We start from the raw sequence: 19,838 nt of genomic DNA on the forward strand, positions 1-19,838 counted from the left end.
GCCCAAGACCCATGCTCTGGCCAGCCCCAGGCATCTCCCTGGGCTCCCGACCTCCCCGGGCCCCAGGGTGCCCAAGCCTTCCTTCACTTCCAGTTCTGTGCCCTGGTCTCCTAAGAAGCCTAGCAAAGGCGCTCACATACCTGGGCAGCACCTTTGGGACTAAGCTCTGTCCAGCCTGGGTCCCCAAAAGAGAGAGAGAGAGAGAGAGAGAGAGAGAGAGAGAGAGAGAGAGAGAGAGAGAGAGAGTGTGTGTGTGTGTGTGTGTGTGTGTGTGTGTACAGGGAGGAAGTGGACAACCGGGAGGTCTGGGTGGAGATCCAGAGCTGTGGGGTCTGCGTGACCTCTGGCCCCAGCTCCTGCTGGCCGGCTGGTACTAGTAACACCAACGTTTCGAACCCCACTTCTTGACTTCCTTCAAGAAACGGGAAGTTTTCCGACTGTCGGCCATACCCTTCATTGATTCAACCTGTTTCGTCTTCCCAGACAAGTGGGTTCTTTCCCAGCGATGTAAACATGATTCAAATGAAAACAAAACTCTGTGGCAGTTATTATTAATAGCTGTGGCCCTGCTCCTGGGAGCCTTTCTCTTTTAAGGGACCAAAAAGAGGAAGGCCCGAACAGAACTGGAGTGTGGGAGAGTGGGAGGGAGCTCTCTGTCTCTTAGTCATCTGTCCCCGCCCCGCCGCTCTCTGCAAGCCTAACTGCGTGGAAAGGGAACCTGCGTTTCCAGTAGCCAGTGTGGTCTGCAGCAGACTTGGGGGTAAGAGGGTCATTGAGTGGGGTTGGTGGGCGAGGTCTGCCCTGCACCGAACTTCTGTCTCTCTCTTCAGACAGGAGAGCGCACAGGAGTAGGATTTTCCTTGCTGGTTTTCCTGGGAGAAATACCCACCTCAAAACACCGGTGCCTTCCTCTCATGCTCAGCCACCCAGGGCCTGGTTTCTTCAAGTGGAAGAACATTTCTTTGCTCTCTGTTGAGACCCTGGCTCTGCGGCTTGCTCGCTCTGGGACTCCAGGCAAGCTGCCTCCCCTCTCTGAGCCTCCGTAGGGCGATGGCGAAGAGAAACTGGGCCCCTGCCACCTAAGAGGCCCAGAGCGGTTTTGGACACTTGGTTGGTTGGCACCTGGTGGGTGGTGAGCCAGCTAGAGAGGCAGGGTGCTGTGGTGCCCCGGAGGCTGGGCTCCGGAGTCAGGCGGCCTGCGTTCAAATCCTGCCCCTGCCAGGAATCTTGGGCGAACCGTTTGTCCTCTCTCTGCGCCTCCCGTTCCTCCTGTGCAAGACGAGGGTGAGGCGCGTAAATGTACGAAAACCGTGCCTGGCGTGTGAGTGAGTTGTTATTTTTAGTTCTATTGGTTGGATCCTTGTGACTGATAACCTTAGCACCTCGTGGGATTTCTTGCAGAGACAGGAAAGCGGTAGAGAAGAAACTCTGCTATCCGAAGGCCTTGATGGGAGGAGCAACAGTCCCTGTGTCTTTTAAATAGCCCCACTCAGCCTCTGTAGGTGCGGACCCTGGGGCCGGAGCGAAGTGACTGGCGGTGGCAGTCTGTGAATGCTATGCAAAGCGTGTGCTGAGGTGACAGGTGACAGGCGTCTCCCTGGGGCGTGGTGCGGGGCTCTACCTGGTCCTTCCTGTCGTGCCCTGCCTGCTGTGCTGGGGTGTGGCCCACCCCTCACCCCTCACCCCTTCACCTGCAGCCCGGGGCCTACCCGTCTGTCCGCCTGTGCCCGGCCGGGGAGCCAGCTTGGGGCGGTGTGCCCCCATGCCGCCACCAGCCCCCAGCCTCTGCCTACAAGGCCCCAGGAGGGCAGGAGAGGGGCCAGAAAGGTGTGGACTGTGCAGCCACGTGCCGCATCGGGTGACTGCCCTTGGTGGTTTTCCAAGGGGCGAGCCTACCTGTTCACCGGGCCTGGCCGCCGAGAGGTGGGCCGCTCCACGGAGGTGAGGCTGGCCGGGCCTGCTGTCGGGCGCGTGGTGGTCAGGACGGCCTCTGCCTGCCACTGCGACGTACTCCTGGCGAAACAAGGGTTCCTGTTGACAGGCGGGGCTTACCTGCCAGACTGCGTCGCTTACCAGCAGAGAAGGGTCCCATAGCAGCCGGGTGTGCGTGAGTGAGTGCACGTGCGTGCGTGGAGATGTCCTCTCCCCTTCGTGTCACACGCAGTCTAAAGACCAGTGACCGAGTCCCCATTCCCCACTCACACCGTATTCTACAGACTCTCAGACACTTTCTCCCCCCACGTTTTAACATCTTTGGTTGGCGTGTGTCGTACATTCGCTGGCGTGTTGTCCTTTCTGGCAGCACCGTTTCTTTCCTGGTGTACTCGGAATAATAGCGCGTCTTAAAAATCGAAGGCCTCTGGGATTTAAGGAAGCACAGAAACTAAGGAACCTCTAGATAACTTGTGTGATTTGCCCAGTTTCTTCGGGGAGGGGAGTAGAGCCACCTTGTAGTGGGGGGAAGGTTGTGTGAGGGGACACTCCCTGTGATGTGATTCAAGGGGACGAGGTTGGACACCAGGCAGACCAGGGCTCAGGTTCCGGCTTTACCGCGCACGAGCTGTGTGACCTGGGGCAAGTAGAGCGACCTCTCTGAGCCTCAAGTTCTTCCCCTATCGAATGCGGGTCGTGGCGGTACAGTTGTCATGGTTGGGCGTGAGGCCTCTTTCTCCGTTTCTCTCTTGCTGGGTATCCTCTAAGGTCACGCCATCCCATTCCAGCTCGATTGAGAGGGAGGTGAAGACAGAGAGTGAGTTACTGGCCTTCCCAAGGTAGCAGAGGGAGGGGGGTATAATTTATCTGGGCTTCTTGACTCCGTTTATAATCCTCGAACATCACCTTTTCCTTCCTTCCCTCCTCCTCCCACTGTGCCCGAGTTTTCATTTTCACGTGTGTTTCCCTTTAGCAATTTTCTTCCCCATCTCTCCCCTCTCCCTTCCTGTAAAATCTTCCCACATGTAGCCTCTCTGAAGCTCCCTGCGTAGGGAAAGGGGAGGGGGCTCTGCCTCATGGCCAGGGTGGCATGGGCCCTAGGAACCTCAGCTGACAGGGGTCCGGGGCCTAGTGGGCTGTGGGGGCGGAGCTGAAGCCCACATTCTTTAGCCTTGCTGACCCCTGGGCCCGTGGCCTGCAAGGTTCAACCTGTTGTCTATACCCTTCTTGCTGCATCCAGGTCAGACCTTGTCCACATCCCAGCCCTGCCGGCTCTGTGACCTTTTGCAGGTTACCCAACTTCTCTGAGCCCGAGTGTTCTCCTCTCTATGGTGGCTGATGCACAAAAACACCTGGCACGTGCTAGGTGCTTAAGGAAGGTGTTCTTTCCTGGTCTCCCTCGACTGTTTAAGACCACCTTCTGTCTCCTTGGGGTGCACGCCCTGAGACAGACGGAGGAGCTTGGGGCCGGGAACTGCAGGGGTGGAGGCGCAGGGGCCCGGGTGAGCAGGATGTGTCGGGCAGCGTGGCTGGCCTCGGGGAAGGAATGGGGCCGGTGGTCGGGACCTCCGCGCCTTCGGGGGGTGAGGTCGATGCGGTGGGCCGCTCGCTGAGAGAGCAGCGGGCCGAGTTTGAGGCATTGGCTGAGGCCACGTGGGGACACCCAGCCGGAAGTGGGCGGCCCTGAGCAGGGCCTTGGCGAGGGATGCTGGCCGGACGGAGACTCCCCAGGAAGGCGGCGCTTTCAAGCCGTGTTCTCGTCGGAGGTCTCTCTGCCTCTCTCCCTCCTGAGATCCCGACGGAAGCCAGCGGCCGACTCGCTCAGTATCGTGTATGGTGTCAGATGAGGTCGTACGTGGCCCTGACACGAGGGTGGGCGTCTGTCCTTGGCGCGCGGCGAGCGGTGTGAGAATTACCCAGCCCCACGAGAAACCGGGCCGGGGTCCGGGCGCAGCCTTTCCTACAGAGAGCCTGCAGCAGCTGGCGTGGTGGCCCCTTTGGGATGCAGCCTCCTGCCCAGGGAGCAAGGCTACCACACGGCTCCTGGCTGGGGACAGGGGCAATCTATGGGTTCTTGTGCCAAGGCTGGGGTGGAAAGATTTCCTCGCTGGGTAGGGTACAGTCGCCTCGCCCCGTGTCCTGGGGAGAGAGTCACGGGGACAGAGAAGGGGCCCGAGGTTCATGCCCAGCGATGCCTGGAGGGCCCCAGGAGTTCAGCTGTGGGCTGGGAGGGGAAGGATGGGCCTCCCGGGTGCAGTGACTTTCTGACGGGGGGCTTCTTTAGGGACGGGCCTTTGTGGCATGGGGAGAAACTGTGTTTCAGGCACGAGGAGCAGCACGTGTCAAAGCGCGGGGGTGGTGATAACGTTGGGCAGGAGCTTGGGGGACAAGGGAGGGGAGGCTGAGACCATCCGGACGGGACTGACTACGTGTGCCTGTCTGAGACAGGGCCTGGTCTTGTGGCCATTGGGGAGCTCATGGGCGCTTTGACAGGGCCCAAGTTCATGGACCATCGGTGGCCTCGTACTCGCCCTGGGGACCTCTTGCCCTCTGCGCCCCAGGCTATGGCTTGTGGCTGGACCCAGAGCCCTTACCTGTTCCTACTGCGGGAGAGCCCGGGAAGGGACCTCAACCGGCTCCACCTGCCTGGCCCGTGGCGCCCCCAAGCTGCGCTCTGGTGCCTGTGTGAGATGGCAGCCCTGGGACCTCCGGCCTGGGGAGCTGGACCTGGCAGAGGCAGAGGACAGGGAGCATCTGACTGGGGCCTGCTGGGAGCACTGCTGGGGTTCTAGTGTGATGGGAGGTGCCCAAAGGTCATAAAAATAGAGGCTCTGGCAGGGGGCTTGGAGGGGGGGTGTGTGAAAGAGTTGCCTCGTCCATGGCCTGCCTGATCCCAGTCTGTCTGCCCCGGAAGCTCTGGCCATTAGCTGTGGGTAAATGCTGGCACTCTGCTTGGCCTTGCAAATCTGAGGCTTTTTTTTTTTTTTAATATAATATTTATTTTGAGAGAGAGAGAGAGAGAGCGAGCGAGCTTAAGCAGGGGAGGGGCAGAGAGAAAGGGAGACACAGAATCCGAAGCAGGCTCCAGGCTCTGAGCTGTCAGCACAGAGCCCGACACGGGGCTCGAACCCACAAACTGTGAGATCATGACCTGAGCCGAAGTCAGATACTTAACCGACTGAGCCACCCAGACGCCCTGCAAACCTGAAGCTTTCTGTGCAAAGAAGGGGATGAGGTAGGGACCTGCCCAGCTCTGGCCTGTTGGTCAGCTCTGTTCAGATGTGCTCTCCTTGGAGCAGAAGGATCATGGCCTCTCCCTGGGAAGTTCACGTCCCCTCGTTTGAGGGCGTCCCATGAAGGAATATGGCTCGGTCCGCCTGGTGGACTGTGAGAGGCAGGAGAGCTGACCTGGGCCACTGCTGGCCCATCCCAAGCCCCTCTTTACGCTCTTATCGTGATGGTAAAACATGGAGCCCCCAAAGCGAGCCCCCACAAACTCTTGACTGTGTGAGTCATTAAGCCCTCACTTCAAACAGCCACATCTTTAAAAGCTATAATTTGTAGCCCAAAATAGCTGCCTGTTCAAAGAGCCAGGAGAACCCTTGATGTGCGCCCCTTTCAACTTGCAGCCTGTTAATTCGCCTTTGACATTTGGGTTGCTCGACACCTGGCTGTGGCTTCCTGAGCAGCAGGGCCCGTGGCTGGGTGGGAGCTGACGCTTCCCGGGGGGGCTTGGGAAGTCTTTTCTGAGAATTCAGATGGGGTGATTGATGTCCGGGGGTTCCTGTTTCGGGTTCACGTGGCTCTATCCTGCATGACAACAGGGCTGGAGAGAAAAACTTTGGGGGAAGGTCAATTCAACGCTCTGGACCCCGGGTCCTTACCTGTAAGGAGGAGACCGTGTTTACTCGCAGAGATTTGGGGAGAAGAAAACGAGACCACCTCGGTATAGCACACAGTAGATGCCGCCTGGTAGGTGCTCCTGTGTGGCCCCTTCCTTTCCTTTCTCCCACCTGGCCACACGACGTGGACCTGTCTTGTGGATTCGGGTAGGTGCGTGTGGGGGGACTCCGCTCACAGGAAGCCCCTCCCTTGACCTGCAGCTTCTCCATCAGCTGACGTGCCTGGAATTCTTGGGGCTGGCTGCCGGATTTGGTTTCCAGATGTGGAAGCAATTAAGTTTTGTTTTCCTAATCCCCAACAGTTTGCCTCTGAAGCCCACGTTCTCGCTTGAAAATCAAGACTGTCAGCTCTGGTTGGGGGCGGAGGTAGACCAGGTGGCCCCTGAATCCTTTTTGTTCAGGAGTTACGTTCACTGGGCACTCAGATCTGGGACCCGGGGCTCTGTTAGGACGGTCACATCCCATCAAGGGCCTGGTCCCTCCAGGAGCAGTTCACCCTGGGGCCACCTCCCCTGTGGTTTTTGCTTAGAGATGGGTCACTTGGCCAGATTTCAGCCACAGTGTCCGCCTGGCCCCTCGGTCGCCATCCCTGACCCTGGACGGCCAGCCTCAAAGCGGGAGGGGAGCTCCAGTCCTGACCAGGCCTGAGGGAGGCTGGTGTCGGAGCCAAGGTGCCCACGTGTCCCAGGAGTGGTAGGGGCCCCCCTTCCCAAACCGACCACAGTTGAGGGGAAGGAGTCTGCTCTGAGTTTCAAGTAACCAGAAATACTGTCTGGCATGGAGAAACTGGTAATACCTTGCTCAGTTAGTGGGTGCTCCTGGCCACAGAGGTGGCCTGCCCCAGGATCAGACACTGGCACGTGCCCGTGGTTCCAGGGCTAACTGCTGATCTCTTCCCTTGTTAACCATTCACTTTTTTTTTTTTATTTTTTTTTCAACGTTTATTTATTTTTGGGACAGAGAGAGACAGAGCATGAACGGGGGAGGGGCAGAGAGAGAGGGAGACACAGAATCGGAAACAGGCTCCAGGCTCCGAGCCATCGGCCCAGAGCCTGACGCAGGGCTCGAACTCAAGGACCGCGAGATTGTGACCTGGCTGAAGTCGGACGCTTAACCGACTGCGCCACCCAGGCGCCCCAACCATTCACTTTTTTAGGTAAAATAACTTTTACATTTGTACTATAACCACACTAAATACAGTTCTGAGTAAACAAAAATTCCCTTAGCGGTTTCAAATGTCTCTGGCTGGATTGCACATACGCTTTCCTTTAAAATTGAAATATTACTATTCAGAGAACACAAGAAACAAATAATTTATTTAGACTGTTTTATACATATATACATGTATATGTATGTATACACACACACACACACACACACACACACACACGCTTATGATGTTTACAAAACATCATCCTGGTAATTCTAGATCCACCAAACTTCGGTGTCAGCAAAATCTAGTCTCTTTAGAAATGGCTTCTCTCTCACCATCATTTTGAGATACTGCTAACATTTCTTTTGAGCAGAGACCCCAAGTCTCTTGTTGAGGTTCTAGAGGCCCAGTAGCTCTCTGTAGAGGTTGAGCTGAACTGACCGAGGAGGACTTTGCCATTATTATCAGGGTGGGAAGGGGGCTGACAAACCCAGGTGGAGCTGGGGGGTTTCCGTGCAGGCTTCCGAGCGGGAAAGGAAGGGGCGTTCGTCTACCAGGGCCGCCAGAACAACAAAGTGCCACAGACTGGCTGGTGTAGACAGCTGAAATTAATTTTCTCACAGTTCTGGAGGCTAACGTTCAAGTTCGAGACCAAGGTGTCGGCAGGCCTGGTTTCTTCTGAGGCCTCTCTCCTTGGCTTGCAGGTGACTGTCTTCTCCCTGTGTCTTCACGTGGTCCCTGTGGGCATGGGTGTCCGTGTGTCCTAATGTCTTCCTCCTCCTCCTCCTCCTAAGGACACCGGTCAGATTGAATTAGGGCCCTCCCTTATGACCTCATTTTAATATAATTACCTTTTTAATTTTTTTTAATGTTTATTTTTGAGAGAGAGCAAGAGAGAGACAGAGCATGAGTGGGGGAGGAGCAGAGAGAGAGGGAGACACAGAATCCGAAGCAGGCTCCAGGCTCTGAGCTGTCGGCACGGAGCCCGATGCGGGGCTCGAACCCATGAACCAAGAGATCGTGACCTGAGCCGAAGTCGGATGCTTAACCGACTGAGCCACCCAGGTGCCCCATAATTATGTTTTTATTTATTTATTTATTTTTTTTTAAACTTTTTTTTTTCAACGTTTATTTATTTTTGGGACAGAGAGAGACAGAGCATGAACGGGCGAGGGGCAGAGAGAGAGGGAGACACAGATTCAGAAACAGGCTCCAGGCTCTGAGCCATCTGCCCAGAGCCCGACGCGGGGATCGAACTCACGGACTGCGAGATCGTGACCTGGCTGAAGTCGGACGCTTAACCGACTGCGCCACCCAGGCGCCCCCCCATAATTATGTTTTTAAAGATCCTCTGTCCAAATGCAGTCACACTCTAAGGTACTGGGGTTGGGACTACACCATGTGAATTTGGGGGGTGATGGGACACAGTTCAGCCCATAACAGAAAGGTTCTCTGGAACTGTCCTGCAGGGGGAGGAGGGAGAAGAGTGTGAGCAGAGCCTGGCATGCGGGGAGAGAGCCCTGCGTGGAGGGGATGGGAGGCAGCTCTGCCTGTGGGCAAAGGCCCACTGCTGCCAATGGGCCTGTCGGGGTGGCTCTTGGCCAAGTGCCGTATTCAGAAAAGGTTCCAGTGTTCTGACTCCTGGTTTACGTTCTAGAGCCTGAGCCACCGTTGCCTCCTGATCTGATCATTTGGAACCCAGACTGTTCCTCTTCCAGTTCTTATTCTCGTGGGGTTTTGACCCTTGAGGTTCTGTCGGTTCACTGGGCTCCCTGTTGCTGCTGCCTCTGCCTCTAGGATACAGCATTCTTTATGGCTTCACTTTTTCATCTTCCTTTTAAATAGCTAACTGTGTCAGAGATTTTACACTTTTCCTTAACCAGTTCAGCAAGTCTGGGGCAACCGTCTTTCGTGTTTTATGTACGTTTCTTTCTGCCGACCTCCTGAAAAAAATAAGACCTGTGAGAACTGATCTTATCTTTGGAGGGTGGGGCCTCCAAACCTGCAGAACTCCCCAAGGTCTTGCCTGAAGCAGCCTTCTGCAGGGGTCCCCGGCACCCCCTCTCAGCCCCCAAGGTTCCAGAGCCCACCTTATGGCCCCTCCAAAGGCCGTGACTCCATCGGCCACGCAAGAGGACCTCCACGGTGCCCCAGTCAGCCCCTGCAAGCAGGATGGAGCATCATGGAGCAGGACGGGAAGGAAGACCGTCCCAGTGAGGATTTGCATGCCCCAGTTACTCACCAGTGCTGCCACCACATTTGCTTTATCCCTGTGTGTAACTTCCCCGCCCCCCTGAAACCACTTGAAAGGAAATTAGGCAACGCGTTATCAAAACGCAGGGGTATTTCTCCTTAGCAAGCATAATTAGCAAGCATGATTCCCGAATATCACCCAATATGCAGTCCCTACCCTAGCTTCCATTTTGACCCCAATAGGTCCTTTGTAGCTAGGTGGGTGTTTGCTTGTTTGAACTGGGATCTAATCAAGGCTAGCATTTAGTTTTTCTGTCTCTTGATAAATCTAAAACAGTGGTCCTCTCAGGGTGGTCCTGGGACCAGCAGCATCACCCGAGAACGTGTTAGAAATGCACTTTTTACAAAAACCTGTTTCAGTCTATGGAAATGCAGACCCAGGCCTACTGAATGAGAAACTCTGATTCAGCCCGAGTTAGCAATTCATCACCACCATAACCGCCCCCCCCACCCCCACACACACACGTACACACAATTCTGATGTACATTAAAGCCTAAGTACCACTGATCTCAGAAAATCCCTGTTCTCTTCTTTAGGACATTCACTTTTTGAGACGATCAGGCCAGCTAGCTGTCTTGTAGAAGTTGCCACATCCTGTCTGCCTGCTGTTTTTCTCTGTAGTGCTGTGTAACTTGTTCCTCTATCCTACATCTTCCTGTTTAGTAAAGGTTAGATCTTCAGGCCCGATTAGAATGGAGTGTTTTGTTAAGACTACGTGAGCGGTGAGGCTGCGTCCTTCCTCTTGTATCACATCAGGAGGCCAGCGTCTGAGTGTTCCCAATCAGTGATGCGAGGTTTGATCCCTGCGTTAAAGTGACAATAGCCTACTTTCTCCATGACAGAGATGATGGGGAGGGGAGCGGTGTGTGGTGGTAATCTGGTGGGTGACTCTTCGGTGCTGTGCAAGCATCCCATTCCTCATCAACCTTCGACCTAGTGGGTTTTTTTCCTGCGGTTGTTGGGTACAGTGTGCTGTTTGCGTCAGGTCTAGTTGGTGTGGTTCACATCTTCTGTCTCCCTTCTCGTTCTTTTGTTTGCCTGCTCCATCAGTTACCGAGAGAGATGAATTAAAATCTCCAGCTTTATTCATTCATTTATTTCTTTCTTTAAAAGTAAGCTCTGCACCCAACGTGGGGCTGGAACTCACGACCCCGAGATCACGAGTTGCACGCTCCAGGGACGGAACCACCCAGACGCCTTTTCCTTCTTTTGCTTTTGGCCTGCGTTCTGATGTTTAAATTTGTGTCTTGTAAGTGGCACATAGCTGTTGTTTTTATCGAGTCTGGCAGTATTTGTCTTTTAATAGTATGCTGTATCCCATTTTCATTTAATGCATCGCCATGGTTAACAGCTTTGGTCTTTCTTTTCCTCCTTTCTTTTCCTTCCTTTCAGATGACTTAAGCTTTCTTCTTTTTTTTTTTTTTTGTATGTTTATTTATTTTTGAGAGACAGACAGAGGGCAAGTGGGGGAGGGACAGAGAGAGAGAGAGAGAGGGAGACCGAGGATGCAAAGCAGGCTGCACGCTGACAGCAGAGAGCCCGAAGTGGGGCTTGAGCTCGTGAACCCCCGTGAGATCGTGACCTGAGCCGAAGTCGGATGCTCAGTTGACTGAGCCACCCAGATGCCCCCAGCATTTTTTTTTATAACCTTTTTTTCTCCATTAGATTTTGTAGTAATACGTTTTTATTCTTTAACCGCTAACATTTGACGTGCTCCAACGTGTGATTGGGTTGGAAGTGGCAGGGTGGGGAAAGAGGGCTTGGAGTGTCTCTGGTGGAGTGCATCACCTCACTGTGAGGAGCCTTTCCAGCAGGGTCCCCAGTCTGGCCCAAAGCCTAAACACGTCTGAAAACCAGATCTCGTTGGCCCTTCCCTCGCCGCTGGGACTCAAGGGCCACCCATGCCCACAGATTGTCCCTAGGTGGACACGCAGAGCCAGAACGCCAGCTGCTTCATTTATAGTGAGAAGCGCGCTCTGGCAGTGAACTTGGGCAGTCCTTCTCTCCCCGTGCTCGGCAGGCTCCTGGATGTTCGCTATGATCAGAAGGGTGGTGGGTGAGCTTGGACACGGGGAGCTGGTTAGAAGGTCTGAATGGACGTTGAATGATCTCAAGCTCTGGTGCCAGCTATGTTGGACCCCACAGCCCTTGGGACAGGCTGGACATGCGGGCCAGGAGACCAAACACCCTGGCCGGTGCCTGGATGGACGCTGCCAGGGTCTGCTTTAGACCCTCCTTCCTGGCCCCTTCCTGGGGCAACACCAGATCCCTTAATGCTCAATCCCTCTGCTTGGCCACCCTGCAGGAAATTTGCTTACCCCTGGTCTTAATCTAGCTGCCAGGGGGCTATCAGACCTCTTTGCTTCTGAATTTTTCTGGGAGCTACCTCATGCCCTCTCTTTCTCTTGCACTCCTGTGACAGTACCTTAGCAGTAGCGTTGGTTGTGGGGAGAAGGTGTGAGATTGGGAAGAGAGACAGCTCAAGGGTTACAATTAAAAACATCAAAAAGAGGGGCGCCTGGGTGGCTCAGTCGGTTAAGCGTCCGACTTCGGCTCAGGTCACGATCTCACGATCTGTGAGTTCGAGCCCCGTGTCGGGCTCTGTGCTGACAGCTCAGGGCCTGGAGCCTGCTTCCGATTCTGTGTCTCCCTCTCTCTCTCTGCCCCTCCCCACTCGTGTGTGCATGCGCGCTCTCTCTCTCTCTCTCAAAAATAAATAAAACATTTTTTTAAGAAATGGAAAAGAGGGCCACATGGGCTTCCATGCCCCTTCTGCTGTGTTGGCGTGTGCAGTAGAGAACTCCCTATCTGACTGCCTTTGCTTCATGCAAATGGCATGTGAGTTCTTGAGAAACTTGGGCATGACTTTCTCTTTCTCTTCTCAGTACCAGCCTGAGGTTCCACAGCCAGTGGGGGGTCAGATCCGGGACTGAACCAAGTCTGCCTGAGAGCCCCAGTCTCTCTATCCGTAAAGCTGGGTGACTTAGACCCTCCCTCGAGGGGCTGATGTGAGAATCAGACCCTCTTAGCATTTCCCACTTGAGACAGATGAGCTCCCGAGGAAGCCCCAGTTGTCACTCTTGTCCCCTTCTTGGATCTGCAGGTCCGTGTTAGGTTAAAGTAGTTTTTGGAAGGTCTACGCTGAGATCTGCCCCTGAAGGCTCCTGTGCCAGGAGTGGCCAGCCCAGTTGAGAGCTGGTCTGGAGCTGCTGGTGGTAGGAGGGTTCCGGAGGTGGATCCAGGGGCCCCTGGCCGGGAGGAGAGAGCCTGAAAGCTGCCTTGGCTGCCACCACTACAGAGGGATGGTTCCTGGCCACTCTCTGATCTGGCCCCTGGGAATGGGGACATGGCGGTCTGTCCTGTCTTCTTGGCTTTGGCCTCCCCCACCTGTGTGGGCAGCTTGGGCTACAGAGCTTTTATCTGACAGTATGCAGTCAGTCCCCAGGGCTGGCCAAGAAGGGTGATAAATGAACTCTAATAGCCTGGTGGCCTGGTGCCCCCATGCCTGCCCTTGACCTTGTTGGGGATGAGCTGGGGCCTCGTATCTGAGCCGTTATTTCTGTTCAGAAGTTGAGGCTTAGGCACCAGCCTTGCTGCGTGGATACTCCCCTCCCCCTCTATTCCCACCCTTGCCCCTTGACTGGCATCTGAGTAACCCTTTGTTGAGCCAGAATCTTATCAGCCGCTGATGAGCACCGGCCTCCCTCCGGCAGAGCCAGGCCTGGCTTCAGTGCGGGCGTTGGCAGCCACAGGCAGGAGGTGGGCACAGCCTGGATTGCTTACTAATCTCTGCTGCTGCCATGCCTGATGGGTGGCTGAGCCGCAGTGGGGGGTAGGGGATCCCGGTCCAGGTAAGCCCACCCCTTCCCTCTGGACCTGGGGGCATCGGCATCTACAAGTTGGCTCCTTAATCTTTTGCCTGTGGGGCCCAGCGAGAGCTCGAGCAGGCCTGTCACTTCCCGGGCCGTGGGCTGGCTGGGATTATGAGGAGGGATTTCATGCCCGGCCCAGCCCCACTGCACGAGGCTTGGTTTGTGTCCACCCCCCGCCCAGTGCCTTCCTGCGGTGGGGTTCCACGTGTGCCCGCTGGTGCCTGGCTGCGAGGGAAGCTGGGAGGTGCCCGCTCAAGCTATTTTTACCCAGCCCTGTCCCCACGGAGCTGTTCTTTGGCTCTAAGTTACTGCCTGGCGAGCAGAGCCACTGCCGGGGCTGGGGGTGGATGTGCCCCAGCCTCCTGGACTCCCTCGCCTGCGCCGTGTCTCATCCTAACGCGTGTTAAAGCATGTAATTAATGTGCAGAGAGACCTTCCAAGAGCATACACAGAAGATGGCCCTGGGGGTGGGAGGGAGGGCGCAGAAAGAAAGAGGCACCTGCAGCTCAGGCTTCCAGAAGCCGAACCCAGCCTGCCTCCATTCAGTGTGCCCCTGGGGGTCAAAGCGATAGGCTCCTGGGGCTGCACGGGCCAACAGGGGCACCCCTGCTTGTCTCCTCTCAACCAGAATAGCTCAGATTTGTTGATCATCTTCCGTGTGTGCCGAGCACACGTCCTAACTCATTTCCTGATCATCGTGAACTCCGTCAGTAGACGAGGAAACCGAGGCACCGAGAAGTAAACCTAAGGTTGCAGAGCTTAGTGGTGGAGCCGAGATTTGAACCCAGTCGGTGCACCTCCAGAGCTCGCTCCCAGTGCCACTCTGCCCGCTCTCTTCTTCGCCACGATCCCGGCACCCGTGAGGTACGAGGCATCGTTCTGCGTTCTCTATGGCGATCCTGCCGGGCAGGCATTTCTACCCGTCTGTAGATGAGGCTCAGAGGTCGAACACCTTCTCCAGGGTCACACGGCCGGCCAGTGGCCAAGTCGGATGGGCACCCACGCCTCGAGGTCGCCATGGGTGGGCTCTCCCCAGCTCACCGTTCTGCAGGGCAGTTCGTTTCCCCAAATACTTGCTAATTGCCTGCCATGTGCTCGCTGCGGTGCCGCCTGTTGGGGTGCTCTCATCCCCACGGTTACTACCATAGGGTCCCTTCTTACAGGGAGTGTGGAGTGGGGCCTCTCGGGCCCGTGCCCTCCGTGCACTAGCCGCCAGGAGAATGGAGTAGTGATGTGTGTGGCTTGGAGGGAGCATCCCCTGAGGGCCGGGTGGGTGACGGGCAGGACCAAACGACGTCATCGTGTCCAGGCCCTGCCGCGCCGCCTTCTGGAAGTGTGGACGGTGGGCACCGGAGGCCCCTCTGAGGCGGGGATGCCCTCTCCCGCCGTCGGTCCTTTTCACCAGCTGTTGAATTCGGCCTGGGCCGACTTCCCACAGAGGAAGGGGTGACTTTAGGGCCTGCTGCTGCCACTGGAGAGGGGCCCCACAGGCAGGCTGGGTGCCTCCCGGCTCCCACGTCCAGCCAGGGGCCAGCTGCATCCAGTCCCAGCTGGAGACGGGGTGGGGATGCGGAGGGGGACACTGGTGATACCGACCTGCCCTGCCAAAGCAGCTGCCTAGGGCGTGTTTTCCCAGCCTCCGGCCTCTCCGATCTCTCCAGAAACCCCTGGTTTGGGGTAAATCCCCAGACCCAGCTTCTTGAGGAGGGCATACTGCCTAGTCTCCAAGCCAGTGAGGGGTTACACCTTCTAGCACCTGCTCCCGCTTTGCCTCTCTTCCTGAGGGGTTCGGGATCAGAGCAGGCTGTCCCCACTTCCAGGGGCACCCCTCCCAGGCCCGGTGCTATACCTAGCCCTTCCCCAGAGGGCCCAGAGGAATGGGAGCAGGGTCAGGATGTTCCCAGGGGAGTAGCAGGGATGACACGGCCCCTTTTGTCCGGGACAGATGCCAAACCAGTGCTGTCCCAGACCAACCAGGGTATAGCTTTTCTGAGAGCTTGTCTTTGTGTTACTTGAATCTAGAAGAAAGCTACTAGAAATGGTTTTGAGGTTCTAGAAATCGTAACTTGCCTTGGGCAAACAGTGAAAAGGTGTCAGCGTGGGGAGGCAGCTGATTTTACAAGGCTGGCATGTTGAGAGAGCGCGTGTAGCGAGGGGTGGCTGAGGGCCCTGACGTGGCATGTCAGGAGCCTGGCTTCGGGTCACAGCGGGGCCTCCTGCAGCGGGGAAGCTCCAGGGCAGCCCCCCTCGCTCGCTGAGCCTCACCTTCCCCATGCGTCAGGCTAAGCCTATAAACCCTCGATCCCTGCCCTCTGCACCTCCTGGAGCTCTCCCGGGGCTGTCGTCCGAGCCGGACGGGGGTATGTGTGGGAGACAGACCAGATCCTTCGACAAGTGCAGAAGGCCAGACAGATGTGGACTCTGCTCGATCAGAGGGTAAAACTATGCCTGAGGAAGTGGTGGCCTTATTGGGAGGGAGTGACCTCTGTGGGGGCCTCCAAGCCGCCTCCTGCCCCACCTGTGGCTGAGACAGGCCCCTCTTTTCTCTTGGCCCAGCTGTCAGGAGGGGGATGTTGCTCCGGGACATCAGGTGGGAGGAGGCCGTGGTCCGCACTTCCGTGTGGTGAGTTGGGTGCCTCTGGGCAGAGTGCCTGGCAGAAACTGGACCTCTGTATCTCCGTGTCCAAGGGGACAAACATGAGTTAGCCAGAGGCCAAGCCGGACGCCTGAGGAGCATGGCTCCCGGTCTCTGCTTGGTGCCCTGCCTGCCTCAAGCCTCTGCTCGGTGGGCAGCAGCCTCCTCAGGACCCCTGCTGACGGGGCTATGAGGACAGCATGGGCACTGGCGGCTCCCGGTCCAGTCCTGCCCTGCCCCTCTCTCCGGCGGGGCCCCGGGTAAGTCACCTCACGTATGAGAGGGGAAAGGAGACCCAACTCCTAGGGCTGTGAGGACCGGAAGTGGCCGAGGACTCCTGTAAGCCACAAGGCAGGCGTTCCCAGCGAGTGCCAACCCTCCCCTGCCCTTGTGGCTGGGAAGGCAGAAAGCTCGCAGGTGAGGGAACAGAGCACGGCCCTCCTCGGTGAGCCGTCTCCCTCCTGCCTGGCGTCTCTCCCAGTTTCCACGCGCTGAGCCAAGGAGTCTCCTGCTGTGGGTCGGAAGTGGGCAGCACGTGGGGGCTGCAGCAGGTGGAATGCCTGGGCTTCATAATTACTGATCTGTCCCTACGTGAGACTGAAACTCTAGGAGCGTGGGTTGCATGACCGATAGATGGAACCGAGCGTGTGGTGGTCAGAGGTAGGTGGGGTGACCTCCACCTCCTGGCCTAGAAGACTCCTGGCAGGTGACTCTCTGAGCCTCCATGTCCTCGTTAGTAAAGTGGGGCTAAGAATCGCTATCCTGAAGAGCTGTCCTAAGCCCAGATAAGATTACGTATTCACTGTCCGCTCTGCCTCCGGAACTTGGTGGCTGCTCGGGATACGTTGGCTTCCCTTTGTTTCTGTTGGGATGCAGCCTCGGGCTTGCGGACGGAGAGCTTGCTTCGGATGCAGGATCCGACGCGGTCGGGAGCCCTGTGGGATTGGGTTGGTGACATTCAGGTGGAAAGGGCCGTGTGAACACGAGGGTAGTTTTAATGACGCAGCCCCTCGGCCTCCACAGCCAGGGGGGCCTGCCTGCCTGGTGCCGGCTTTATTAGTGCAGCCGGTGCTCCGCCCGAGTCCTGGGACAGGCGGGAGCCCGGCTCATTAACTGCCATCTATTCTTGGGCCAGGGTGTCTACAGCAGCAGGTGACGGCACACTTCTCAGTGGGCACAGCCAAGCCTGCCGCTGACCACCTTCCTTGGATGTCCCCAATCCTGTTCTTGTCTGAGGTGCCCGGGGGCTTTTCACAGCCTCTGTTACCGTTCCCCTGGCTGCAGTCCCGCGGCCGCAGGGAGCGCCTTCAACGCGGGCCACGCGGAAGATCCTTGGGAGCAGTTTGACCTCTCGGACAGGAGCAGGTGGAAGCAGTGCCCCCTCAGAGGCGGCAGCCCCGAGGGTGGTTTGCGGAGCGCTGCCTCTCAGAACGGAGCCAGAGCTCATAACCTAGAAGGTGATTTTGGCAAAAGTTCAGGCGGGTCTTTATCTCGTGCTGGCGTGGTGCTGGGCGGTGTGCTAGGCACGGGGGACCCACCCCTGCTCGGAACTGAAGGGCTTTGTGTCCTTGCTCCTCAGCACGGCTGTGGCAGGGCCAAGGCACGCTGTCCTTCCCCGGCTGGTGCCACGTTGAGGTCCTACCCCGTGACACAGTGATCCTGTAGGATTCCACGGTCATTCTCAGTTTACCGAGAGAAGCGAGGTTCATGGAGGTGATCTGATGTGCCCAGAGTCCTGGAGGGCAGGTTCCGTGGTGCGTGGATATCCCTCTACCCCGCTGCATCAAACTCCGCTAGGTCGGGGTCGTCGTTCTTGGTACCCATTCATTGTGGCTGTGTCCTTAACTCAGTCACGAAGCCATCTGGCTCCTTGTGCAGGCTGTGATGGGGACCCCGATGAGCAAGCTGTCCAGGTGTCCTGAGCAACGTAGCCAGCCCAGCTGTGGCTCTTCTCCACGGATGGCTGTCCCTGGTGGTGCTGGCTCCTCACTGGGCTCTCATGAGGCAGCTGCTGTGAGAGGCCCAAGATGAATCACCTGCCGGGTATTCTTATTCTCAAGGACCTGAGGTCTGGACCTGCCTGTGTCCCAGTCCCTGCCATCCCTGGCCCTGCCGACATCCTCGCGGTCTGATGAGGCACACTGAGCCCCCCGGGGAGCCAGCCTCACTCACTTTGTCCTCTGTCTTTCCCAGGGCAGCGAGGTGCCAGGCCCTACCTTTGCTGATGGCGAGCTCCTCCCCAGGGACCCCAGCTTCTTTCCCGAGGACGAGGAGGAGGCTATGACGCTGGCCCCACCCGAGGGCCCCCCGGAGTCAGACATGGACAGCCCCATGGAGAGCATGCAGAGCCTGGAGGGGTCGGTTGGGAGTCCTGCCGAGGAGAAGGACGGAGGTCTCGGGGGCCTGTTCCTGCCGGAGGACAAGTGAGTTAAAACTGTCTGGGGGCGCCTGGGTGGCGCAGTCGGTTAAACGTCCGACTTCAGCCGGGTCACGATCTCGCGGTCCGTGAGTTCGAGCCCTGCGTCGGGCTCTGGGCTGATGGCTCAGAGCCTGGAGCCTGCTTCCGATTCTGTGTCTCCCTCTCTCTCTGCCCCTCCCCTGTTCATTGTCTCTCTCTGTCTCCAAAATAAATAAACGTTAAAAAAATTAAAAAAAAACAAAACAAAAAACAAAACTGTCTGGAGCGCCACATACAGGAAGGTGGTGGTCATGGCCAGCCCAGAGATTTGGAGAGGGAGGAGAGGGGTTCTAGTATCAGTTGAACCATATGAAATTGTCAATTCTTAATCATTTTTGACCTTCGAAAAAAAAAAGCAATTTCCTATACATTTTCGCAGGGCACAGAGCTTCTCAGGCTCCAGTGGCTCTGGGAGTCAGGCTGTTCTCGGTGGGGTCTTTGGAGTAGTTCATCCATTTTGCTTCCTGGGAGCAGTGTGACAGCCGTACTGTGACCAGCCACCAAGGACAGCTGGTCAGGGACCACAGACCCGTTGTCCTTTTGGCTGACCATTTGCCACTTGATCGTACACATTGTTCTTTGGGACCAGTCGCCAGAGGGTGGCCGGCAGGGGACGCTGAGGGTCTTAACAGAATGTATAGGAGAAAGATCTGGAATGTGATGAATCCATCCCAAGGTGCTGAGGAGCCTTAGGGCAGATGAGTGAGTTCAACAACAGGGTGGCGGTACCAGCAGACTTGCTCGTTAGTGCCCTGTCGTCAACACTGTGATTCTCAGAGACCAGGACTGCTCAAGGGCACTGTGGGAGAATTACGGCCTTACCCACTTCCCTGCTTCTTGTCCCCAGTTCAAGTTGCCCAGTTTTGAGCTCAGAGGCTCAGTACGTCAGAGAAACCCTCATTTCTGAGTAGCGATACGTAGACCTGGCCTCACAACCACTGACGGGAAGACCTGTTTCGGCAGGTGACAAGCAGTGCTCGGTTCTCAGGTTGTGGACGGGGCTCAGCCAGCCCTGGACACTGTCACAGGCCACACCGTGGGTCACCCATGAGAGGCCTAGGGTCTCCGACCCATGTTCTCTGCGGTGAGTCCCTTCTATAAACTGGGAGAAGCGCCTCATCTAGTAGCTCGTTGTTACTTATTTTAAAACTTCCAGGGGCGCCTGGGTGGCTCAGTCGGTTCAGCGTCCGACTTCGGCTCAGGTCACGATCTCGCGGTCCGTGAGTTCGAGCCCCGCGTCAGGCTCTGGGCTGATGGCTCAGAGCCTGGAGCCTGCTTCCAATTCTGTGTCTCCCTCTCTCTCTGACCCTCCCCTGTTCATGCTCTGTCTCTCTCTGTCTCAAAAATAAATAAACGTTAAAAATTAAAAAACAAAAACAAAAAACTTCCATTTCTTACTAGAATGCAAGCCAATTAAACAGAGCTTGGAAAAGGTAGGAAAGGAAGAATGGCGGGGGGGGGGGAGTAACTCACTTACAGTCCCACCACCCAAACCCAAGCTCTCTTACCATGTAAATACTTTTATGTCCTACTTTTCCTTATTTTGTATCAACCTTTCCTTTCTGTATTTAAATTTTATGTCCGACTTTATATTAGTTTTTCCCATATTATTGCTAGTATTTTTTGCAGACC

General features: G+C 56.4%; 1 protein-coding gene across 3 annotated transcripts in view; it reads left to right on the forward strand.

The window, feature by feature from the left end:
- RAB11FIP4 (RAB11 family interacting protein 4) overlaps positions 1-19,838 on the forward strand; it is a 120,752-nt gene that overhangs the window by 89,587 nt on the left and 11,327 nt on the right. For 2 of the 3 annotated variants that reach the window (XM_003996530.6, XM_011288972.4), the window contains one exon: positions 17,942-18,171. In XM_003996530.6, the coding sequence (XP_003996579.1) occupies positions 17,942-18,171 (230 nt within the window). Of the gene's footprint in view, positions 1-13,781; positions 13,978-17,941; positions 18,172-19,838 lie in introns of those variants that run through there. The other variant, XM_045044143.1, reaches the window with a different exon arrangement.

This window comes from Felis catus, chromosome E1, assembly GCF_018350175.1.
Source record: "Felis catus isolate Fca126 chromosome E1, F.catus_Fca126_mat1.0, whole genome shotgun sequence".
Lineage (NCBI taxonomy): Eukaryota > Metazoa > Chordata > Mammalia > Carnivora > Felidae > Felis > Felis catus.